The sequence below is a fragment of the Myripristis murdjan genome, chromosome 4, assembly GCF_902150065.1.
Source record: "Myripristis murdjan chromosome 4, fMyrMur1.1, whole genome shotgun sequence".
In the NCBI taxonomy this organism is placed as follows: Eukaryota; Metazoa; Chordata; class Actinopteri; order Holocentriformes; family Holocentridae; genus Myripristis; species Myripristis murdjan.
The window spans coordinates 15,323,242-15,349,466 of NC_043983.1; the positions used below are offsets into that span (position 1 = coordinate 15,323,242).

Below are 26,225 nucleotides of genomic sequence, written 5' to 3' on the forward strand. Positions count from 1 at the left end.
TTGGCACAACTTTGCCCCTGCAACACTGATCAGACGTGTTTTACACCAAGCTTTATCTGAACAGTATGCCTGTCTGCAGATTGCATTTATGTTGCCAAACCCTGAGGCTTACAGTTCACATGTGGCATAAAATATAACTTTCCCATTCCAACTTAGAAACATACAGGCCAACAATGCAATACTACAGTTAAGCATGAGATCATTAGACATCTGTTGCTGCAAGTAACAGTCAGTATTTCAATTTAATATGCTTTATTGGCATGAATATATCTATATAATACATGTAGATATAAATATTAGGTATCGCAAAGTCCCAATACCTGGTAACAAGGTAAGCATGCAGAGACAATCTAACTGCAGAGGGCTTGTTATGGATATCCAACATGAGATCCACTACCACTTATCAAACAACATACATAATTTGGTCAAATGATATTTCTCCAAAAGACTATTTTTTTCACCAGTATCACAAATATGAATTAACAAACATTAGTTTTTAAAGAAAGAATATCTCAATATTTGTTGTCTAGCATTTGCCTTAATTGCAGCTTGCGTTGATTCAAGTTCTTGCAGAGTTTGAGGATCCTTGCTGAAAATAGATCCTTGTTAAACCAGAATAGGTGGCACGCCGTAGCACGACTCCATCTCTGAACTGACAAATGAAACATCTCCACACCTAGATATTTTCATGCCGCAAGGTTTTATGCATTCTTGAGTTAACCTCTCCTGTGGCCTCACATCAACTCTCTCCCACTGCAACCATGAAGTTCACCTTTAACTTTCTTTCAGTCTTCAACAGTGAAATTAGGTATTTTTGACCTGTGCTAAATATTAGTCATGTTGATAAAGAAGTGGTATGAAAACTGCTAATTCTCTGCTGACTGCAGCCTCATGAACTGAAGCGTCGACTGCAGTTTGTATCTGGGATGCACATGCAGGTGGATGGTGTCGTCACTTTGGGTGTGCCTTGCTTTACTTTGGATGAAAGTGACTTGAAGATCTCCAGTGTGCATTCTCCTACCCCCCCGACTTCATTTGTTGCATCAAATTTTGGACAGGGAGTATTTCAGCACTCAGGAGAGCAATTTTGCCTCCCACTGTAACACCCAAGTTCTTGTGATATTATTAGGAACTACTCAAAAATAATTTAGACAAGTCTTCAAACTGAAGGTGCACTCAATAATAATGCATAAGGAACAATGTTAAAACAATTCACAGTGTTTTAGGAGAACGTGTGTATGTTAATATTGAAATTAAATTTTTGGTGTGGATGCCGAAAAAAAAAAAAAAAAAACTGGAAAAAAAGGTATTTTAGTTTCATACAGGCATTTCTCAAAGATCTATACATATCAATTCTAAACGTATTCCTGAAAAGGCAGCAGTAATGGAGAATCACGGTGCATTAGTAACTGATAAACAATGGAAATAGATCTTGATAACAGATTTGTGGACCAGAACACATAATTTGCACTCTCATCATTTATGCTCTGCAGTCTGTATTGCGTTTATTTTGATTTCAGTATCAGTGTATGAAACAGTGTTCTTTAGTTAAAAACTGGTAATGCATGACAAGGAAAAAGTGTATTAAAGTACATTTTGAATCACAAACTATTACGGCATAACAGTTGTGGGAAACTGTACAAGGGGTGTTGTCCATACACGTTGTGGAAGTCTTTTTCAATGTGGAAAGCAACGAGGTAGTTCCTGCACGTCAGGTGTCCTTGCAGGTGCTTGATCGAAAGGGCAAGACAGTGCAATAGAAAAAAAAAAGTTAACCACACAGAGTCATTCGGTGATGATGACTTAACCACCAAAGGAGTTTGTGAACACCTTGACTGGAAAAGGGGCCAGCTCCAGTCATTGTTTCATTTAGCAGTTTCTTCAGTTGTGTCTCAGCCTCATTTCTCCAAGTGTTTATGGTTTTTAACCGTTCTCAAACAGGCCACTGCAGTCAATTTTGACAGTATCCAGTGTCAGCTGACCCTTAAACATCAGCGCGTCCATCGGGCTGGGGAAGAAATCAAACATTTCCGTAGATTCTATCTCATCCTCCTCGCACTCCTCGTCTTCTGCCCAGTGTGCTGCGATATAGTCAAGAGTCGTGTTTGTTTCCAGAGAGGTCTGGGTTTGGTCAGAGCTGTCCGAGTCGTGGGAGAAGCTCTTGATGTACGAGGTGTGAGGATACAGCAGCGTGTCTGTCTCTGTGGTAGGGCTCAGGCTGGTCTGGGGACAGAGCTGTGAGGAGACGTCGGAGGCAGGCGTGAAGTCCTCCTCATGCAGCTCCTCAACATCCACGGTAACGGGCTCATCTTCCTCCTCTGTTCCACATGAGTTACTCAGCTGGAGCGGGAAGTTCATCTTGCCCTGCTGAGAAAGACACGGAGCAGAAAGTACTCTAAATATTTCACAGACCCAATTCAATATATTTTCTAGTCTTTAGCCTTTATATACAACTCTAATGGCCTAATCTGATTGAATGACTGCCCCAAAGTGTCCAAAATAATACTGCAAAATACATCTAAACAAAATAATATGACATGTCGACAATAAACGTAAATGGCTTGGACAAATACCTTTTCTTTGGCACATTCTTGTGCCCACTTGCTGTTGGCAGGATCAGGTATAACATCAAGCATGAGGCAGCGGAAAACCATCCAGAACCTGGCGGGACAGGAAAGGATTACTAAATTAGACTTTATCCAGCAGCGGATTTCCTCTCTGCTGCTGCATGATTCATTGACACGAAATCTGTTGTCTACTGTACAACAAAGATCAATAGATGCATGACATTGTATTTGTTTGTTGCTTTTTTTAAGGCTGTCTTTTACTTTTAAGACCTTAAAGTGGTCTGTTGTGGCTGCCGTCACCTCATTACCTTCGCTGTACTGCTGAGAATTGGCAGACACACACAAGAAGAAAGAGGGCGCTGAAGATGATTATGCACATTCCTATGATGAACGCTTGGCTCTCCTCTGAAAAAGTGAGATGGAAACAGGGAGTAGATGTAAGGCTGAGGCATTTCTAGATTTTCTGTATGAGTGTCCACAAAAAAAATCAGTTTTATTAATCTATTTTTTGGCCTCAGAGCGCCTTCTTCTGAGGCAAAAGACCCTCTGAGGCCAAAGTGTGCAGACTTAATTTCTCTTTTTCTTGTAGTCATGCTCAGTTTGGCATCTTGTGACTGTGTTTTTGGGGTATGTGCCACCTAGTCTCTGTTTGTATTTCATTTGAGGACATCTTAATGCAGGTCTGCCCCTAGTGGACATTTAGAGGCATGGCAGTGCCAGATGTGCAGACACCATGCTGCAACACCGCTGGACGATGCGAGGTGCTTCACATCTTTGACACTGGGTGCCTTTGTTGTTTTAATGTGAGGAAACTTATCTTGTTTTGTTTTCAAGGCAATATTCAAATATAATTGACTCGACTTGAGAAGATATCCTATCAATTCCACAGCAAGATAGTGAGGCCAAATACTCTATAGCTGCTCTTGAAGCTATATCATTACAAAAAGTCTGCTCTTAATGATATTATGTAATCAATGAATCAATTAATTAAGAACATGTAAGCCTCTCCATTCCATGCACAGTATTTCATATCCCATAGTTCAAGAGGCAAACTGAACTGCCAAAAATAAAAGTAATCTTGACAGTTCTTACGTTCGATGAAGAATTTGACCCCTCGACCAGCAGGTCCTTCTCCATGTGAAGTCCAAGCCGACATTTGCAGCCAGTAGGAAGCTGGGGGAAGGTGCTTGATGATGTACATCGTCTCTGATGGAGGTATATGGTCTGGAATATAAAGTCATACACACACAGGAGAGAAGCCTTGTTATAAAATCATGCTGTAGAAAGTGATTCATCTGACTCATTGCATCCTACCAGTACATATTATGAACAACATGTCAAAACTTGTCAAAAGCATGTCATAACCACAGGGAGCACAAAGCCATATTGTGAGTGCGGTGAGCGTTTCTGTGTGTTAACTGTGCTTACAAGACAGCAGGGAGTCTTGAGTTTTTAAATGGATGGTGTAATTGCTGATACATCCTCTGCGTTGTTCCCTCGGGAGCTTTGTCCAGGTCAGTGTCACTTTGTTCCCCTCAACCTGCTCTTTGACAGATGGACCCCCTGTTGGAGCTACAAACAACAAGAAGGCAGTTGAGTAGGTATTCTTATCAGTGGCCAGTTACTCCATTGCTCAATTTGGCACTAATACTTTAATGTTTGCCGGAGTGATGGCTGTGAGATAGTGTGTGAATTTCTGTGAAGTAAAATAAAATAAAATAGTGTTAAATAGCGTAATTGTTGTTATTATTACTATGTAAGTGATAATTTTATTAATGCTTAAAATAATTTCCAGGTCTATATCAGTCACACGCTGTCTCACTCCCAGCTCTTACCTGACTCCATGGTGCTGACACCTGTAAACCTGGCCCTGCCCACTGAGCTCTCATAAAGGACGTACACGGCTCCCTCATAGCACTCGTATGGCTTCATGTCTGCACAGGAGATACAGAGAGTTGGTCCAGGAGAAGGGAGAGATACGGCAGTAAACGATGTTAGAAAAAGAAGTGGAAAGGAACAAAGAAAGAGGCAGGCGGAGAGAGAAACCATGTGGTTGTCAGCCCCTGCTTTGAAGAACGGGACTGGATTTATCACGATGTATCCGCTGTGACCAGTGTCAAATGTGAATGTATGTGTGTATGTGCATGAGTGTTGATATACGCCGCAAAAAAATCCCCACCGTAACAATTTAGTTTCATATTCAGTCTTAAAATTGTATTTCTTAAAACAAGTGAATACAATGTTCAAGTGGGATGAGATAATCCCACTTATTTTGAGTGCTATTCCATTTTTTCAGGAATTTGTCTAGGAACAAGTAGAAATATTTTAACATATGGGCAGAGTCAGGCAAATAATACAACTAGTACTATGAAAATTATCCTTGATTCAAGAAAAGTTTGGAGACACACAGAGTAGCATTTGGAACAAGTGGGACTATTTCAGCTCTTTTTTTTTGCTTGTCTTAAGAAAAACAAGATTTTAGATTTTAACACTCAAGATGAAAAATGACTTACAGAGATTTTTTTTTTTTTTTTTTTTTTTTTTGCAGTGCAAGCACAGACAGGCCATCTGCCCACTTGTCTGAAGTTCTTAATTGTTAACATTTCATAGTGTGGAAATAACAAAATATAACATCATGACCACTGCACAATAAGACTACCCTCATAAAGGGTTTATGAATGGTTCATAATTAGGTTTTTAATTAGGTTGTAAACACTTAATAAATTATTACTCAACAGTTACAAACACATTAGAACACAGGTTTCATACATCAGTGCAAGCTCACTATTTGTCTTCAGATCTTGCCAAATAGTGAGCCCGCATTGATGTATGACAACTGTGTTATAACTTGTTCACAATTGTTTACTTATGCTTCACACCGGTGTTTACAACCCAAATAATAACCTAATTATAACGCCTTTATAAGGGCAGTGTTATTTGTGCAGTGGTCTGAAGCAGAGTGCATGTTGTCACTCCTCTTCGTGTACCTGTGATGACTGCTTGGTTCTCATTCCTGCCCAGCCTGACCCACTGCAGCTCCTCTACCCTCCGGTCTTCTGGGTGCCACTCCACCAGATATGCAGTGGGTGCAAACGCAGTTACAGGCTTTCTCCAGGAGATGATGACACTGTGGTTGTCTACAGTCACGTGCACATCCTGAGGAGGCTCAGCTGAGAGACAATGGACATAGGAATATTTTATCTCCATGCGCAAACAAGCATAATTATCCAAGTGAGGTAACCACTTAACACTGCACAGCGAAATGATGAAAAAATGCAATATATGATATAAACATGGAGGCAAGACAGGAAAGCACTGCATACTCTACCTGTTTTGTGGAAGCTGGGGAGGATGGCAGGAGGGGACAGGCCTTTGGAGTTGCGCACAAACACAGTCACCTCACAGCTGCCACAGCACGGCACTGAGTAATGACTGACATTAGCACTGACGTCATAGGCAAAGGTCCGGTCTGTCTTGAGGTTGTGGCCTTTGACCCTGTAGTCTACAATCTTCCCTCTGGCGTTGGAGTCGTTCAGCCTCTGCAGTAAGAGCAGCATTTTGAGTTAAAACAGCAAGTCCGCCACTCTGTTGCAACATTTGCATCAATTTTGTTATTTGCACTTGACATTGTCAGTCACTGAAGGATACAGAACAGAGAGTAGAGAAAGGACATTTAGGTCACTTCATAAGTGTGCACAGTGTAGAGATAATGCTGAAGACCCATTGTTTCTGTTAAGCTCTTCTTTTTCTTGTAAACTGAAACTGCAGTGTCTGGTCTTGGGTTTCAGTTATCTCTCGCAGTTTTAATGTGACATTAGAAAGAGAGAGTGTATGTGTGTGTGTGTGTGTGTGTGTGTGTGTGTGTGTGTGTGTGTGTGTGTGTGTGTGTCAGGGTGTGGGCGTGTGTGAGTGTCTGTGCAGGAGGTGGGAGTCAGGGTGTCAAACCTCAGAAATGGTTAAGGGTTGACATTTGAGTTTACACAGAAAGTGGCAGCGAGGTGGTGGTGTAAAAATGGTTAAAGCACTACACACCCACATAGCCCACACATGAGGAGCACAGGGAGCCGGAAAGCACACCGAAAAAAGACTTTCTCACACCTTAGTGCTGTGTTGTGCTGTATCCTTCATTATCATTCAGAATTTTCATTAATGAACGGTGCTCACTCAGAGGAAACTGTGTGGACAGCTAGGGTACAGGTTTACACGCAGTTTTATAAGACCCGTGTATGTGTGTGTGACTGGCAGGGGTTGAAAAACTTACCTTCCAGTAAACTGTCATGCAGTTGGATTCAGGGGAATCAGCATACCACACATCCAGCTCTTTGTCAGGAGCTGTAAAACAGTAGTACTGAACATTAAAATCCTCTGAGAAGCTCAATATTTTCAGTAAATAAACTCTGATTTCACAGAATAGGTATATTAGTGATGTGGCTGCGAGTTTCAAATTAAATTAAATGTTTGTAGTAGTGGCAGGTCTTTTCTTATATATTATTATTCATGAGCGAAAGTGCTGATCTGTGATGTTATGCTTTGATTCCTGTGAAAGTGATAGACATCCAGTTTGCAACGTTTTCCTCTGAAAGCTCAAGCCTCGGAGAATGATGACTAATGATTCCAAGAAACTTAATAGTTTCTGAATTAATGTATACATCTACATCTATCAACATCTGGAAGATAAATGAAATTGACCTTCAAAATGAACAACAGATAATAAAGATGCCTTATAGCTAAAATAAATGGATAGTTAGTGTACTTTTTTGTAAAATATGGTTACCATAATAGAAATATTTCTTTCTCACTTTCTTTCTTCACTTTCTGTAACCTTTGTTGAACTGGCTAAGCTATACTGTGTATAGCATCTGTTACAGGAAAAGGGGTGGGGGGTGGGGGACTTTTCCACCAAGACACACATATTTTAACACCAGCATAAGAGCATTGGCCACAGTAGGGACTGATACACACAGGGCAGATACATGATGACAGAGTGGGAAAGGCTTGGTCAACGTGTGATGTTCATAGATAGGAAGATAGGAAAGACAACATCACTGCAAAAAAAAAAAAAAAAAAAAAATCCATCTTAGCAAGGCAGTTCCGTTCAGTCATATGTTCTGTGTTAGTGAAACAATCTGCCAGTGGGATGAGATAATTGTTTCCAATGGTAATCAGCGTTATTCTGCCTTGTTTCAACATGTTGATGCTTGTTCCCAGAAAAAAAAAAAACTTGAAGAAATGAAACTGCATTGGAAGCAAGTGGGACTATCTCATTTCACTCAAGACTCAAAATGAGACCAAATGTCTTGTGAAGCTGGATATTTCTGGCAATGAAGAACAGAGAAGGTGTTGGCACAATGTGGAAAACTTGCCACTTCTCTAAACTGCGAGTTACAAGAGTGACCGCCATTTCTAACGTGATAAGCAGAGCATGTATGCAGCAGACTCTTCAGGAAGTGAACAGACTCTAAATTATTAATTCACTGATTCTTGGGAATTTGGATAAAACAGGTTTTAATTTTGAAAAAAAAGTGAGTTAAATTACAAAATCTGAAGGTATATCATTATAGGCCAAGGTCTTGGCTGTTCAGCAATGTACCGGTGCAACCTCCTCATTCTGCATTTTCTTCATAAAATAGGTGTTTTTCTAGGCTACTTTGTTTTTGTCAACACCGTCACCGTAATGTTTTTTTTTTTTATTATTTGAAAAACATATTTTTGTATTAAAAGAGACTAATACTTAAATAATTCAATAGCACCAAAGTAACATATTGTAAGCATATTCATTTAAAACAAATATAACTGCCTTTGACGGTGGTGACACTAATCTGACGGTGGTGACAGTCGCCTCATTAAAACATACATTTCCAAAATTTATACCACTCAAGTCAATGGCTTCTTGCTTAACAACTTTATTTTAACTATTTGGTACAAAAAATAACAATCCTGAGCACTGCATAAGCATTTTTCACACTTCAGTCATCACCGACAGAAAACCTGACGGTGGTGACAAAAACTTACTCTTTCACATGATGAGCATGAGTTGTTCACATTAGCCAGCTTGTTTTTGCCCTGTTGCTACCTGCATCAGACCTCTTCTTAAAAAGTATACATTTATTCCATAATCTAATTTAATATTTTTTATACAGAAGTGACGGTGTTGACATGTTATGGTTGTGACAGTAGCAGTGTCCCAAAATATGAAGAGATTTAAGAGAAAATAGCAAACTTACAGGAGCCTGAGTGGTCTTGAAGCATGCAGTGGTCTTGAAGTTTTTTTATTATTATTTTTTAAATAAATATCTGACGGTGGTGACGAATATGTGGGACACATTTTGAGCAACCACAAAATAATAGTAAATATTGTTCAAAACTCATCGTTTGTAGTTTTTAATACATATTATGTTGTACTCTTTCATGTAGTAAATATATTATTCAATGAAATTATTACTTTTTGTTGTTTTAATCAAGTTGAAATGATTATCTCCTATCCGAGGACAACTGGTTTTGTAGGTCATGAGCCAACATATAATCATTAAATTACTAAAAATTAAAAATAAACCTATAAAAGAACCTTACAAATGTGCAAAGGACCCCCTGATTATGCCCTTGATTCTTTTTATTCATTAAAATGTTGTAAATTTCCAAGAGAAATAGCATTTTTCTTAGTGGGACATGATTTATCCAAATTCCCAAGAATCAGTGAATTTAAAAAGACACGGCCACAGTGCCTCCCTGCTCAAACTCCGCCTTACACGCCTTACAGAATTTGATCTGTGCCCATTCAAAAGGTTAGGAAACAGGTGTCATGCTGCATGTCTGTTCTTTCAGTGTATGCGTTACCAAAAGCTGCAGCCACTGCTGCAAAGCACTGGTGGAAAGTTGGTGATCTGTTGTCACACTTAAAATTTTTTCAGCATTTTGAAGCTTTACCAACTGAAAGGAAAAAAGCATATCTTCGCACCATCTGTCTTACAAACTTGCAAACAGACCTTTCCAAGGTAGCATCATTCTCATCCTCATCATTTCACTATGTTCATCACCTTCGCTCAGTATCTAAATGCTTCATAACTAGACTCAAGTGTACAGACTACATATTATAAACCACGCAGTGCAGTGCATCACCATCTCAGTGTACGCATGGTAGACTTTCTATGCATTGCACATAGCATGCCTAATTGTAGGTATCGGTTCCCTTATGCAAGATATAACACAACAGGGTTTCTTTCAGTGGGATAGGGTTCTTGTAAGCAGCCAGTGGTGAACTGATACCTGCCCATCAAAGACCAAATGGAAAGGAAGCACCACTGACTCAACCAGCAGTGCATGTAGATAACGCACCACAGAGGTTGATTTGTGTGCAGACCGTGCCAAGTGGTGATTCCAGCAGAGATTAGGGCTGATTAGGGCTGATTAGGGTCTTTTTTCAAAACAACAGGCTCACATGAATCTACTTTGTTGTCCAGGTTTGCTTACCTTCCTCTTGAGTCCAGTTTGAGATCTGTGTGCTCCATTGACTCCACAGCCCAGTGCTCAGTTTGGTTCTGGCTCTGAAGTGGTACAACGTGTAAGGCTGAAGAGAGGAGATGGACTGGATCCACACCGAACCAATCTGCACACCCTGAAAATCAAAATACATCTTTTTTAAACTTGGTCTTCCAATGTACATTTTTGCAGAAACAATGTCTGAACAGCACAGGTGTTGATTTGATAGGGGACAGGGGAAGATACATCTCTCCATATTAGGAGAAAGATGAATTGTCCTTCCAGTTATTTCTGCATAAATGCATAAATGCAACTGTGCTTTACTTGTGAAAAAATCTAATAAATATGAAATTTGTTCTAAGCTGTTTTGCAACAAATTAGGCTGCCATGTTTCAAATTTGGATCAGTGAGAATGATTCCTTCACATCAGTTTAGCCCTGTGTGCGACTTCAGGGTGAAATTAAACTTATACCACTATATCTATATATTCACTCATGGCTCAACACATTTTTGCATGTGATATTTTGCCACTTGAGATCATGTTGTGAGACAAACTGCTAAAGAACGAAAGGTGAAGTTTCAGCTTCTGCTATATGATGTGTCCATTTCTGCACGCAACAGCCTGACAATTGAAACCTCAGTCAAATTGGCCTTTAACTTTGAATCAACAGAGATGCCTTGTGGTTTGATGTTTTACTCACTGCATGTAGTCAGGGGTTCAGTGTACCTTCCTGCACGCTCTCTTGCAAGGCTTCATTCAGGTCTTTCTGCTATACATGTATATATGTTTATATTGTATTGCATATATTGTATACTACAGAGATGTCTTACAGATTCTGGATGGCTTGTCCATGTCTGCTGTGATGTGCTGTATTGGATCTCCAGGTGTTTAGTCCTCTGTCCCACCGTGACCTTGCAGGCCTGGGAGGAGCACTCAGCTTGCATAAGGACAGGAGGTGGAGGGATCACTTTGGGAACACAGAGAACGGACAGGACGGTGCTCAGAACCAGCATTGTAGACCATGGACAGATGCGTTTTTTAAATATAAAACTGCAACTATCCCAAGAAAGATCCACCACACAAACACGCATTTTCATGGTCCCAAGTCACTTGCAAATCTATTCCTTGCTAAAAAAAAAAAAACCTTGGATCCAGTCATCACAGATCAGAGGACAGGAGGATGGAGAGGGCCATCACCAACCAGTATAAGATATAAGATCAGGGCATCTTAAGGACAGGAAACCTTTCATTACAAAGTAACCATCTGGGAACGGTGATTACAAATGCAATAACGCACCATCTTTGCAGTTTGCACACTAAAACATGACAATTTACGTGAAAGCTTTGTGGCTGATTGCTGATGTCTTACTGATGTCATGGAGTGTGTAGCTGAAGGTGGGGGACTCTGCTGTGCCCAGCTTGTTGTGAGTCTGGACCTTCACAGAGATCGTCTGGACGGAGGCGGACACCGGGAACCTTACAGACAAGTCGGGTCCCTTTGTGGAGTTGTTGCAGGAGAACGGCCCGTCTGTGTGGTTTCCAGATGTAGTTCTCACACTGGAACACATGAAGCCAAAGTGTCATGTGACAATGCTAGCGATAAATCTGTGTAATGTCTGAGTCAGATCTTTTCAAAAAGTTTTTCTTTGTCTGTCAAGCTCACCACAGCTCTGACACGGTGTCGAGCTGAGTATTCCTTCCTGTATTCCACGTACAGACCACATCTTCTTTTTCACCATTTATGACATTCTGGAAGCAGGTTATGTTTTGGGGCATATCTGGTGGATCTAAAGGACAAAGAGGAGTGAGGTTAAACAGATACTAAGTAGAGCAGAGAACTCACAACAACAATAAAGCCGATACAATTAGTTTTCAAAACATTTGAGGGAAAAGACAAGCATAATATGTCAAAAAGGAGGCTTTTTTACCCTTTAAGTTGTACCTTGGCTTTCACAGCCACAGCCTTGCGGTCACAATATGCAGCTTCTTTCAATCAGCAATATGTACTTACAGTGCACTTGAAAAGGTATTCTTCTTGACTAATTAAAGGCATTAAAGCCACTATGATCACTGTGCCAACTGCCATGAAAATATCCTGCAGACCCAGAAAAAAATATTTCCCTGCTTTAAAAAAAAAAAAAAAAAAAAAACAACAACAGCTGAAACGATTTTATACATTTAATTTTGAGCTTGTTATACATAGTATCCTGAAGAGTTTAATCTGAAAATGGAAAATAAATATGCTGAATGCATCATGATTGGCACATCAGTATTTATTGAGGTGTCTGTCACATTTCAACCAAAATATTTAGACAAATGTCTCATTTTCAGAGAAATAAAATGTCTGATGACCCAGTAAATCATCATGTAAACGAAATATGCTAAGGACAGGGACTGGGGCTTTTTACACAGAAATTCACATCATTTCATACTCACATCCGGGGAAGATGTCGAGTCCACAGGGGTCTAGATTTGATCGACAGTCATTACACTGACAGCTGAAGGTCCTGCGCTCTGTAATGTTTCTCACATTAAGATACAGAGTTGTTGAATTGAATTTTCGGTGCTCCTGCGGCTTGCCCACATTGTCTGCGTACATGGATCCCTTGCAATTGCATGTAAAGGTGCAATACACCTCAAAACTGGACCCTTGGAGGACGTCAGAGCCAGAGCTGGACCATATGACACATGATTTGTCACCTGGGCAAAAGACAAGAGTGTGGTGACTTCCATGGTGCTTGCAAGTCCCTTAACATGTAAATCCATGGTACCACTGAGGCTGCGAATTCTTGATTTGTTGATTTTGATGCAAGTACGTTTGGAGGTTATCGTTAGGGAAGACAAATCTATAGTAGCGTAATCCTCTGAAAGGATACCACACGCATATAGGCTACAACTAAACTATTCCTTATATCCTACATCAATACTAGCTCATATGGTAAATATTACAGTGATGCCACATGACTGGGCGCCACGGACATATCCCATGAGTCTACACTGTAATGAACATAGATTTTCGCATAAAGCAGGGCTTCATGTACATCTCAGTCCACTTCTTATAATTTAAAACTTATCTCTAATTGATGTAGCATATCACACAGATATCCGAATTCCTTGTATTTGGCCAAAAAGGAGTTTGACCTTACCAAAACAAAACTGTACAGCCAGTACAGTGATGACAGTGAGGACGGACCATGTTTGAGGTATTGTAGCCATGAGTCATCCGTAACTGCCTTTCTGCGTTTCTCACATGGCCCCAGAGCTGCTACATTTTCTTAAAACAAGCGCACAAACAAGCAAATAAGCAAATACATATGCAACAGCCATGGTGTGGCGAAAAATGACTCTGTAGAGTAAATGATCGGTCACTTGGAAACGTGTTTCTAAGAATTCAAAATGTGTCTGGGATTTTTGTTTAGGGTTATAACCAAATTCATTATTAATATTTGCAACATGATTGATCCCAGTCTATTTTTTTTTTTTTTTTTTTTTTTTTTTTTTCCTGCCTCATAATTCTTAAACAAGCAGCCTAATCACATCTAATTATTCGGATAGATGGCCCTGTAGCTTATGGGACAGAATAATGACAGTGTGAACACCGGATGTAAAAAGGTTAACTACTTACCATGAAATCCCAGAAACATGTTAATCTCTCTTGTGTCCCGCACTTTCTGTAATTTAGCCCATAATCCCAGACCCGTTCCAGACGTCTTCACGTAGAGGAGCGCCTCCAGACTCCGTTCAGTTCCGTGTGGCTGCCGCTGCTCACACACACACACACACACACACACACACACACACACACACACACACACACACACACACACACACACACACACACACACACACACACACTTCTGCTGTGATGACGAACTTCACACCTTCTCACTTCAGTGCTGCAGCCAGAGGGCTGGACAAATGTGCAGCTCCACAACACTGTGGGCTGTGCTCATGTCATTCTCAAGTACTGAGTTTAGGAATATGTAATGATAATTTATCAGCATACACCCTTTATTGTTGTTATGTCTGGTAAGCCCTGTGAGTTTTCCCCTTTTCTTCCTTGGCTGTGAGATTTACATAGTTCTCTCATATAGGCTTAGAATATTAATTATGTTTTGGTAAATGCTCCATCTGGACACAGAGGTTCACTTTCAATAACTTGTTGTATCAAACTGTATGTGGTAATGTGGACTGTAATGTGGACTGGCTGAATCATTGTAGTTATTCCTAGACAGAGAATATAGGAAGATGTTTGAGCACTTGAGAGGATTCAAGGTTCTGAGTCCATTACACCTGTCCAGGCAATTAAATAATGTCAGATTCTTTCTCATCATTATTTTGTTCCCACAGCTCAAACCTCCAACATGTGGTACAGCCCGGGACTATGCCCTCCCCTGGCACAAAGTGTCCTCTGCATCAAGGCACTGTCAGATGTGTAAGGGACAAAATAAGGGTGAGCCTGAAATTACTACAGCTGTTGTCTTCAGAGAATTGCAATAAATTCTACTGGTATGAGATATTAGATTAACTCCCAGTCTAATAAATAAGTGAGTTACGCCAGTGCCAATAAAGCGAGGGAGTACCTCATGAAATTCTTCTTTTGAGCTCTTTGAGGAGGAAGTGAAACAGCTCTTTCAGGAAGTCCAAAAAAAAAAAAAAAAAAACTGTTGGTGGCTGTGGGTGGCACATGTGTAAGCTCTTAACAACAGATCTAGGAACAGAATACCAAGCCTATCTTTCAGTCATTATTTGTGGAAGGGGAACCCCAAAATGTAAGGCTGGGTGTATATTTGCATTCAGGATCACTTGTAGATCGCAGGATGTTTAATATTAGCAGTGTCAACACAGAGGTTACACCCTGATACTTGAAATACCAGGGGCAGTTTCAGCAGCTTGAACACAATGGTTATTTTATAAGCAGTACAGGCATGCACGTGATGAGCTATACTGATTATCAACTGTGATTATCAGCTCTGTATTAACCTCATATGGTTCAACACAGTGGAAAAAGCCACAACCAGAAAATACTTAGAATTCATACAATTCATACCAAATTACTATAGCAACATACAAATAAAACTCAATATATTACTCAACATTTTTTGTTTATTGAGGTCTGATAATGTGATTTGGATCACGGTTACAGAGTGAAGAAAGAGGTTTCTCTGATTACTGAAAAACACTGAGATCACCATTTCACCATCACCATCACCATCACTGAAATGTGATAATATAATGCTTTTCAAGGTCCTTGGCTTAGTAGTGCAGAATGTCCAGTTCGTTATTTCCAGCATCCCTCTACCTCTGCATCTCTCAGAGCGTCTAGTTGTGACCTCTGCTAGGAGCAGCTGCCTGAGCGAAATAACCACTGGTCAGCGTTGTCTCCACTGTATACTCAGATAGACAGCTATGTGCCTCATTGAGAGTCATTTTCTCACACTGCTGTAAGTTCAGAGACGTAGAGCCCACCTCCACCACACGCTCAGCCCCAGTCTCCCCAAGCAAGCAGTCGCTTTTGAAGATACTTGTCGTCTCAGGAGTTTGAGGCCTTAAAAAGCCACTGACAGAGCTGAGAGTAAGTCCCAGAGATAAACTGGAGAAATTCACCTCCACATTGGACAGCAAGCCTCCCAGTAACCCTCCAGATATAACTGAACCTCTGTCTTCCTGCACACCAGCTGGAACATCCCACTGTTCTTCTTCTCTGTCCTTTACGTCCTCTTCATCCTCCCTTAGCGGGGCTGAAGGAGCATTCTGGGGTTTGTAGCTAACATGCTCCAGTGGCGTTGTCCCAGTATCTGCCATCTGCAACGTTGCCTCTGCTGTGGACTGTCCCACCTCAGCATCGTCCCATTCTATGTGGATGATGGGGTAAAGCTCGTCCCTCTGTTCCTGCGGGATCTCCTCAATTGGGGACAGTGGAGGGTCACTATAGGTGAAGGACCAGGATTCTTCAGATGCACTTCTCTCATCCTGACAACCAAAAGAGACATTTAACACACTTGATTACTGAAACATGAGACAGCAGATACGGCATTGCTGAATGATACCATTTACTGCCTTTAAAACAGCGTTGCTGGATGCAGACTGAAAGTAACAACTGGCCTGCCTTCCTAGTTCAGACCAGATCTTTATAACAAGAAGGTGCTCACAACAGACCTCCACCAAGGTCCCAGCTAGAAGTTACAGCCCTGTTTGTCAAGTCATGCCTCCTTTCAGCAATGGTGTTGTGATTGGACACACCCCTTTCATCCAGTCTGTGTAGAAAATGACCCACTTCCAACCTCCCCAACTTGGTTTCATGATGGTATTTGGATGCTTTTGGAAGCAATGCCCCAATTTGTGGAAAGCCCTACTTGAGTCTACTTGAATGTTCCTTTTTCATGACATGAAAAAGCATGGTGAACACAGGTGTTACTACTAATATTAATTCAGGCTCCATTCCATTTAAGTTTAGCAAAGCCGTTCCAAAGACCCATCATGAAACACACCTGCACCCTGCCTCTGTTAGACCTAAATGGAATGGAATCTACATTGCTGTCATTAGTAAAACCTGTGTTTACCCTGCTATTTAATGTCAAAATTGCTGCTGTGAAAGGGGTCTATTGGCCCAAAAAGACAATCACCTCCTCAGTGACCAATAGCCAACCTTTCCACCAGGATTTGTGCAAATCCATTCAATAGATTTGAAGTTATTCTGCTGACAGATGGATGGACGGATGGACAGGGGTAATCACATAACCCTCCACTGGAGGTTTCACTGCCATGGTGGAGGCATTGAGACAAACTGGAGACTGTTTTCTCCATATTTTAATATTTCATTATAATGGCACTGGCAACAAGAGAAAGTGACCCTCCTTCACAATGGCTCCAGTTTGTTTGTTTCCCTGCAGAAATATCGCTGCCATACTGTAATTATTTACTCTTGTTGGTAGGCCTACATCAGTTGCTGCAGTTGTAGTTTTGGAGATGGTGGTGACTATACTGCACCCAGAGTGAAGGAGAGGTGAATGTCAAAGTAGTTTCAGGCGTAGTTTGTTTGGAGTACCTTCAGCAGTTTGATGGCATTACTGTTTCCCGGTTTTGGTAAGTTTTCAGCCAGCCAGGAGGGTCCCATAGATAGACATTTTTGTTTCATCCTGTATGGGAAGAAAAGGATCTTTCAAAAAGGAAATTCAGTTTATTATTGTTACATACAGTAACAAGGCCATGTGCACAGAATGCAGGAAAACAAAATCCAATTTTTTTCTGCCACAGACCTAACTAGTTTTGATGCCAAAATACTTTTGCCAAAAACAAATTTAGGGGTTTATTAACTACTGATGCCAAAATATCTCTAAGACCTTAAGTGACCTATCACACTTAGATTAGGTTCCGTTTTGTGGCAGGGGCTCCTTTTTTTCTTTCTGCCAACGGTTGTGGTGTAGCACTGCCTGAAAACTGGGGTGTTAAAGCCACAGCGGCATTCACCTTGGTAACTGGGAAAACAAAACCAATGTATATTCTAAAACAGTTGGGAGTGCAATGTGCTTTTACTCACAGTCAACATTTTCCACTGTTATAGCATATAAACAGTTTTGTCACATAATGAATTGTACGTTATTGTGCCATTATACGTTACCTTTCCCTTATACATCTCCAACACATCAAGTTGGCTATGAACGCTATGAAGAGGGTAGCGATGACAAGACACTTGACCACCAGGCCAGCTGGAGGACGCAGGGAGAGACAGACACAACACAAGTTCAGATGTCAGAGGCCTGAGAGAGGAAAGCTCTGATTTACCTTGTCCATATGCTTAGAGGTGCTTGGAGAGTAATAAGCTTTTGAGTTGGGTTTGAATGGGGCCATAGCAGTCAAGTGTCAGCAAGTGTCTCACCTGCAGAGTCTGGAGGCTGAGAATAAACCCAGTTTCCCTGCGGTCCTTCTCCTGCTGAGTTGGACGCTGACAGTGAGAGAGCCAGAGCCCCTTCAGGACAGTCCAGCCACATCTGCCTGGGTCTAGAGCCAGGCTCGCTCACTGCAAGGAAGCAGATAACCAGCACATGACTCTTTAGGACTAATTAAAAAAAAAAAAAAATCACAATCACAATCACAATACAGTACAGCTTCCAAAATACAATGGGCTGTATTGAAATGGACTGCCTTTTAAAACTTTACCAAGTCTAAATATTCACCCTCGATCCTTTATTATTTTTTTTTTTATCAAAGAAAATATATATGTAGAAAAAGATGAATTTATACTTGTGATCATTCTTATCTGAATTGCTATGAACAGCAAACATCACAAGAGTTTTGGTCAGCATCATTCAGCCATAATCTGTTAGGGACTTAAACCATTCACATGTTGATTATGTTCTGTTATTAAAATAAATAAATAAATAAATAGCTGCTCAACAAAACTATGAGAATAAGATTAAATCTTTAACTAATTTGAACACAATTTAATTCATTTGTTTTATTTTAAATTTAAAAATTTAAATAAAACAGTGACATCCAGTTTGCACACAAGTGATAAAAGAAAGGTTAAGTTCTCAGGTGACTTTTCACTGACAATGTAGTTTCAGAAATAGTGCCTGAAACATGTGGGTTAGTAACAGCCTTGGGGATGCATGTGTGCATGTAGCCACGTGGCCTCATATGCAGTAAGCTTCCTGTTTGTGGTCAGGGTAAGCTCTAGTTAAGTCTATGTTTCACTGAACAGACCACGAAACATTAATACAACAGCCTGTGTTTAAAACATTCATTCAGGTCAATACAGGCCTTTGCATTGCTTTACCTATTTCTGGCCTAGAACTGTGTTGAACAAGCACATACACAAACCAATAAATAGATTTAGTACATTGTTTAAGGTCTAACTTAAGTTATAACCCAGAGTCAGGATATCTGTTAGAGTAGCCCCTAAAGACTTAGAATGTGGATGTCGCTTATCCAAAAACTATTAATAAAAAAAGATGAACATATAACATTGGCATTTCACTGGATTACTGGAACTGTGAGGTGAAAAACCCTGCTCATGCAGTGCTAGTTTGTAGGAGGAGAGTATCAATGGGATGACAGGTACACACTTTCCATTATGTAAGAGTTGAGTGAGCTAAAACACAACACATGCATACTACTGCATTGTAACTTCCCACACTCCTGCATATATATGCGGTTCTTTATGAAGCCTCAGCCTCACAAAGGTGAAGTACACACATAAGCATACCGTGAAATGAACACCACAGAGCACAGCCTCCTAGAAGCACAAGAAACGGCAGGAAATGGCCCACAACAAAAAGGTTCAGTAAGTGTGTCCCCTCAAACTTCAGATGAAATTCCAGCTGCTCTTTAATAAAGCATGTACATGAAAATTGAAAAGCACTTGGATGAAATCATGTTTAGAGTTTTTTATATCAAAAATATAAACTGGCATACATTTGTTTGCAAATATAGGTCACACACACACACACACACACACATACACACACAGGGACACAGCACAAGGGTCAAAATCCTCACTGTGTTCTGTGTGGCTGGAGCTTAGTATGCGGAGATAGATGGTGTAATGTGTGATAAAGCCTCTCTGTTGGTCCACAGCCAGCTCCTCCCACTGGATCAGGATCCGTCTGGCCTGATGGTCCAGCACTGACAGCTTGGGTCCAGATACTGGCTCTGGAACACAGAGGAAGTGGATGGTGGGTTCTGTATGTCAGGCATGGACCGTCCACTGAGTATGGATAAACAATGAGATGCAAGTGCCAAACTAAGACCCTAACACCAGGCTATGTTTAAGGATCTTTGCTTTTTGGGGGAAAAACAATTGAAGGGGATGTGAGTCAGATGTGAACCTCACCCTGTTCCTGAGAATAGACCAGACGAAATGATGGCTCACTCACGCCCCTGATGGTCACAGCATACAAAGAGACTTCATACCTCACACCCGCACTCAGACCTGAGACAGAACCAAAAAAAAAGCACCGGGACATCTAAACTCTCTCATCATTGTCTGAACTGTAATTCAGAAACTTTCAGAATTACTCAGAAATGCTGGCTTTTGCTGTACTACAGTATGAATATGAATCCTCAACAGTAATCCCGCCCAGTCCCTCCTCCCTGTGTAACTGCCCACTAGAGTGTGCTGCTTGATCTCACTTGTGTTCATTTTAGGGCTGCCTTTACACAGTGCAACTTCTGTGGTATTAGTTGCTGATTGTGAATGAAAGGTTTAATTCTGCCAAGTCACCAAAGCCATACAGAACATTCCAGATGATGATGCAATCCCAGATCAGGATTTTCACTGGATGGCTCTCTCATGGAATTCCAGAACAGCTGAGTTGTAATGCACCATGTAAACTCAGCGTTACGGTTTTGTACCACATGAGAGACAGAAGGTTTTGTGGTTGCTAACAGAAATCAAGCCAATGCAGATGAGGTGAGACACGTAGCTGTTTTGTTTGTTTGTTTGTTTGGTTTTATAAAACCAATATGTGACTGAGCACAGACTCTGCAGGCAATGGCAGTGTTGTGGTCGTGCTGCATTGTACTTTGCATTGCGGCATACATGCATACAAACCACTGCAGCAGACTGTGAAAGTAAGAACAGTATACTAAAGCAAAAAAAAAAAAAAAAAAAAAACTGAACAAATTGCAACCCTGAGCTGTCTTTGTGTCTGAATGCTGACTTTACCTGGGATTAATGCGATGTTCTGATCTTTGGATACTCTTTGCCAGTGCATTCCTGGAGCTCCACTTCTCCATTCCACCACGTAGTCCAGCAATTCTCCTGCAGATGCCGACCTGCTCCACGACCAGGAGACCACCATAACACTGCTATTGCCTGCAGGATCCGGCTCCTTCAGAGCAGGTCCAGGAACACCTGCAGCAAGACACCAGAGACAAAAAAACTCAGGAGCATGCCTCATGGTGCTTTATGTTCCAATAGTTTTTGTTCTCAGTGTACAAAGTTTGTGTACCAGAGTGTCTGAGCGGCACAGCAGCTGGTGGAGATTTCCCATATGAAGTGACAGCACTGACGCTCAATGTCTGGACCCTGGATGACACCTGAACTGCACATTGGTTCACAGCAGCAGGACAGGTGACTGCTGGCTTCTGACTGTTATCCATGAAGATCTCATACTGTTGCACCTCACCACTGTAATCCTCAGGAGACGGAGGCTGGGGAAAAAAGTTTAGTCAAGTCCATCACTGTAGTTTTAAGCCATACCATGTAGACTTAAGATGCACAGAATAACCAAATCACTCGATCAGAATATACTGTTAAATCCGGGTGTAACAATTCATTCATTGTGTAGATTCAATTTTAAATTATAAACTAGAAAGGTTACATTTTCTGAAATTTGAATGTGCTTGCTTTAGTCTCCAATTGAATAAATAACAAATGCAATATTAGAAGCAGTTGAAGTACTTAAAAGTAATACACATAGTAGAGGTTTTTTAAGCAGTATTTGATGACGTTTAGGTAGTAGTTGAAGCAGAACTTAAAGAAGCTGAAGCAGATAGGACGCTCCAGGGCTCTTTGGGTGCCCCCCAAGAAAGGTAGCCTTGGTGGTCTAAGATCAAGTGCCATCTATTGAGCCTTTCCACAAGAGCAGACCAGATTTTACTGCGCAAATATTGAACCCCAATGATATGATGCAATATGTACCCATGTCCCCTCCTAGAATAAGGTAAATGCAACACAAAACAGCCCGGTCTGACTCAATCTGGCATCACTGCCTTCTATGTGATCCAATTTAAATGTCATTTCCAGTCAGAATGTTTCTATGAAAATTGCTGTCAATGCAAAAACAAGAGGCCCTTCTTTTGTGGTAGCAAAGATATTTCATGTTGGAAAAGACAAACATGAATAAAGAGCTGCAGTACTGCTGGTTCACGTGCCGATCAGTGAAAAATAACTAATTTCATGTAGAAACTCCTTAAACAAAGCCATCATTCCTTTTTCAGTGACATGAGACACAATACCTTCCACAAAACAGTCACATTCTGCAGTCTGTTTATCTCCCGGGTGACTGACATCCTCCAGGCACGTAGCTGCTGAGAGGGACCTAAAGAACAATTTGACCGCAGGTTACTTAAATGATAAAAAGTCTCATATTGTAGCTAAAGGTGTGACCTTGGTTACATGATAAGCAAACATTCAGTCAGGTTGCAAGCTTGCCTTTGCCAGGGGTTTTCTTCCTGACAGACGGACTCCATTTGCTGCAGCTCGGCCTGGGTGTAAGGGTAGCTGAGGGTCCTGATGTTGAGCTACATGCTCTGATCTGGAACTCATACTCTGTCAGGGGCTTCAAGCCACCAACTTGTAGCAAACCCTTTCTCAACTCTATTTCTTTATCCATGACCTAGACAAACATCAGGACATTGGGTCAACTGCATGGTGCCTTCTGCAAACATTCAGACTGTCGAGGGTGTTTTGTAGAAATGTAAAGTAGCGATTAGTTTTTGCAAAATCAAATCACAAATATCAATTTACCCAGGGGCCATTTCCTGTGTTCCTGTGCCTGACGAAGAATCTGAGATGCTCTGAGGGCTCTGGAATCTCCCAGCGCAACATGGCCACGATGGAGTTATTCCAAAACGTTATCTCCACAATGCGAGGCGTGTCTGGTATCACTGCAGTGCAAATGAGTTCAACATATGTAAGCAGGCGTGATTGTGCGTTACAATACGCCCAGTTGAACAGTGAGTCAAAAAGTCAGTGTTGCATTAAAGGTTACCAGTTAGTCAGCTAAAGCTCTCTAAATCACTGAGAAGGAGTGTTGAGAAAGTGGTGGAATTAATCACAACAAAAACGAATGAAAAACAGATATCTGATAACCAGGTCAAATTAGTCAAACTGCGAAAGACACACTGTCTAAAACAAAGTTCTCAGCATGACTAATGCCCTGAGATCTGTTAACTGTTTTAGATTTTCATGAATTTAGTTTTTTGCATCCAGATTTTTAACATCAAAATGAAGTGCGTGTGTGTGTGTGTGTGTGTGTGTATGTGCACACACTTAGAATTTTGTGTATTTAAGGAGTAAGTAAGTACGAACTTACCAACATCCCTCAGGCACAGGATGAAGGGATCTGACTTTGATTTTCCCAAGTCGTTGCAAGCCGTGATAATCAACAGGTATTTTTCATTTTCTTCAAACATGGTCCGTGGCACGGCCAGTGCTGTAGTGTTGCGAAGTAAATCGGAGTGTATTTGGCTGCCATTTTCTCTGTTTTAGAAGGCATATGTTAAACATGAGGGTTAACACTCCTCTTCATAGTTGCGAAACACACCTTGTTTTTTCCTTACAAAATGTAAAGCAACAGGTTTTATCCAAACACAGGCATCAAAGAGTACCTGGTGACTGAGATGTTATAGGTGGTGAGTAGGTGTGTTTCCTGTCCCGGTTCCATGAACAGTCTATTACGTCAGAGCTTCTTGATATTTCACAGGCAATATCAGTGGGCTTATCAGGCAGTACTGTGCAAAATGAAAATCAGATTATATATTTGTAGTCATGTTTACCTCACACATTTCACAAATTCAAATTATTAAAAAATATAGAAAATTACCGGTAAATACTGTTTAAAATGATTACATTAGCACATACTGTAAAATTAATCTATTATAAATATTAGATTATAAATAAAAAAACAATAATCTTTAATAAGGTTAAAGGTGTACAATAATGTATGCCTACTTTCCAAATAGATTGCACATTACCAGACAATTAAAGAAAAGCATGATCAAAGTTGTGCAAAATATCTTCCAATTATAAGCAAATATATATAAGCAAAAGAGCCTTCATTTGGATGGTTATTTTAATCAAAACTACTGTATACTGCACTAGTTTACTACAATATCTAGATGATTTTATTCTCCTTACATCCGCTCTGCAGGTCCAGCCCACAAACCGTCTCCGTCAGCCCATGTCTCTTCATCTTACAGGTCACTCCAAATTTTGGCTTGTGTACGTTGGTCAGTCTAAATCTCGCCATACAGTTGACTCTCTCCTCTGGCTCCAGCATCCGGCCATTAAAATGCAGGGACAATCTGAAACTGGAAGCAGGTTAACAGTTTTTGAGATGGACATGAATGTGTATGGTGTATTGTATCTCCTTTCCTTTCCTGTCTTATCCTATCTTATCATGGCTTGATCATCCCCACCTCTCACACTTGGGATGTGTGAGGCGGCAGAACACTGTCAGGTCTGAGCCCATGAGGAAAAGTGGAGCTGGCTCCACTGTCAGGTAGCCCTGGCATATGACAGGCTGGCAGCCGACGAGGAGCAGAGGACAGCCTGCCAGAGAAGAAAGAAAAAGCACAGGGTGTCATGACAGTGATGTCTGACTGATATCTAAGGGATTGCGCTGCTCAAGAAATGTTCATTATTTAAGGCAGAGAACTCTATTAAAATTAAGTGGTGCATGAATTAACATATAAATTATGCACATGTTTAAATTCTGTGGACAAAAGTGTATACTGTGTACCAGTAGGTGTAAGTTTTTTTAGCCACTATTCACTTTGGACTTTCAATAGGCCATGTATACTAAAAATGGGGAAAAGGTGTCTGACTATTGAGTAGTTAAGCAAATAATAAACAAAATCACAATTTAAGCCTCAAAACTTCAGTCAGACCTGTAACAGCACAAATGAGATTTGCTGCAGTTACCACACAATAATGTCACGGAAACAGGTTCTAAATTTGGGATAGAGGCAGCAAGTCCCTTAATTATCTGTGTGATATGTGACAGGTCTATACACACAGATATACACACATATATACATATACTTATACATATATACACACACATTATACACACATATATACATATACTGTTGTATGCTGTTGACATTTTCAAATGAATCAGTCAACAGATGTACAGAGAGACAAACTACTGACAAACCTTCTTGTTACAAAAATTCAACTTACGTCTGATAGAAAAATGAAAGAGGAATGTAATTGTGTATGTCCATATGGTTTGGAAGGGATTCATCTCAGCTCATCTTCTGTCTCTGTTAATGACAGATAATTCACTCAATATGTTGCCACTTGCATCAAAAAGTTATGTTGATCTTGATTTGACATAATAATAATAATAATAATAATAATAATAATAATAATAATGATAATAAATTCTCTCTTCAAAGCTCACCTGAGCCATATGTGTGCTGGAGGCATTCTGCGAAAACTGAGGAAACAACCTTTTGCTGCACTGCTCTGTTTTTGCGCAGGTTTGCTGCTGATAACATTTACAGAAGTTAGCAGGTCCCTTTATAGTTGCAGTGTGACAGACGCATCAAGGCAGACACTTAATGTCAGTGCACTCAAATAGTGACACAACTTTCACACTGCATAAGTAATGAATTCTTATTATTTCTACTTTGAATATCTTGAAATGAAATCACAAAGCTGTTTGTCATTGCTTTGTCAACTTGTATTGCTCAAGACAGCACAGAGCATTATTTCAACATGTAAACACAGAAAGCTTACCAGCATTTCAGTTCATCTGCATGGCCACTGAAGGATAACACCTTTGGGATTTGGTATCAAAACGGCAAAAGGTTTATGTCATGATCTCTGCCATAGTTATGCAGTATCTTCCCTGGCTGACAGCCTTGTAAGACGTATTTGTGTAAACTGGTCTTTTTCATGCAAGTGAAACTTCTTAAGGAGGCCAGTGACCTAGTTTGGTGGTATTTTAGCAAGTGCTGAAACTTTGAGCATTTGAGCAGTTTGGTGTCCTACTTCACTTGGCTGTTGCTCTTCACAAGAGTTGGGTTAACTTTGAACATCACTGTCCTAAACACCTGCTTTCACTAAATATGCTGCTGTTAGCAGATGATCAAATGAACAACCTGTCTATGACAAACCATATGACGCACATTTGTCCCTATTAAGGATGCTGACTTTTTAGACTACGACTTCAAAGCAGCACTGCTGCCCTACTTTAATTACTAAACACCTTTATCTACCAGAAATCTTGATACCTCTGAAAGGTTAGCAGACTAAGGCTTAGTGTGCTTATGAAGCTGAACGTTAGACTGAATCACAGGCTATCAAGTGATAAGAAGTCAATACACATTATACACATCAACTGCAACAATATGACAAGAAAACAGTGTTACTCAGCTTCTGAACAGTCTTCTTAAAGTCAGCAAAACAATGCACTCCTAGCCTGAATTTAGGCACTTCACAA

At 40.6% G+C, this 26,225-nt stretch overlaps 2 protein-coding genes across 2 annotated transcripts; both read right to left on the reverse strand.

The window, feature by feature from the left end:
• Nucleotides 1-1,486: 1,486 nt before the first annotated feature.
• Nucleotides 1,487-13,764, reverse strand: il12rb2 (interleukin 12 receptor, beta 2a). Its single transcript, XM_030048976.1, has 16 exons — nt 13,670-13,764; nt 13,191-13,318; nt 12,481-12,744; nt 11,708-11,831; nt 11,414-11,601; nt 10,875-11,011; nt 10,035-10,179; nt 6,829-6,899; nt 5,896-6,106; nt 5,555-5,737; nt 4,403-4,501; nt 3,996-4,139; nt 3,660-3,791; nt 2,876-2,972; nt 2,574-2,661; nt 1,487-2,367 (listed from the first exon to the last, which is right to left on the reverse strand). Exons 2-16 carry the CDS (start codon nt 13,258-13,260, stop codon nt 1,924-1,926), a joined length of 2,397 nt encoding a protein of 798 aa, XP_029904836.1. The 5' UTR covers nt 13,261-13,318; nt 13,670-13,764; the 3' UTR covers nt 1,487-1,923.
• A 1,402-nt stretch (nt 13,765-15,166) lies between these two features.
• il23r (interleukin 23 receptor) lies at nt 15,167-25,641 on the reverse strand. The gene is given in 19 exon segments (XM_030049398.1): nt 15,167-16,017; nt 17,093-17,183; nt 17,666-17,753; nt 17,924-18,064; nt 19,546-19,698; nt 19,880-19,978; nt 20,714-20,902; nt 21,000-21,201; nt 22,009-22,091; nt 22,205-22,388; nt 22,520-22,659; nt 23,088-23,254; nt 23,383-23,431; nt 23,434-23,505; nt 23,912-24,084; nt 24,193-24,325; nt 24,959-25,041; nt 25,182-25,265; nt 25,520-25,641. Coding segments are annotated over 17 exon segments (2,679 nt in total). The 5' UTR covers nt 25,023-25,041; nt 25,182-25,265; nt 25,520-25,641; the 3' UTR covers nt 15,167-15,366.
• Between the last annotated feature and the right edge of the window lie 584 nt (nt 25,642-26,225).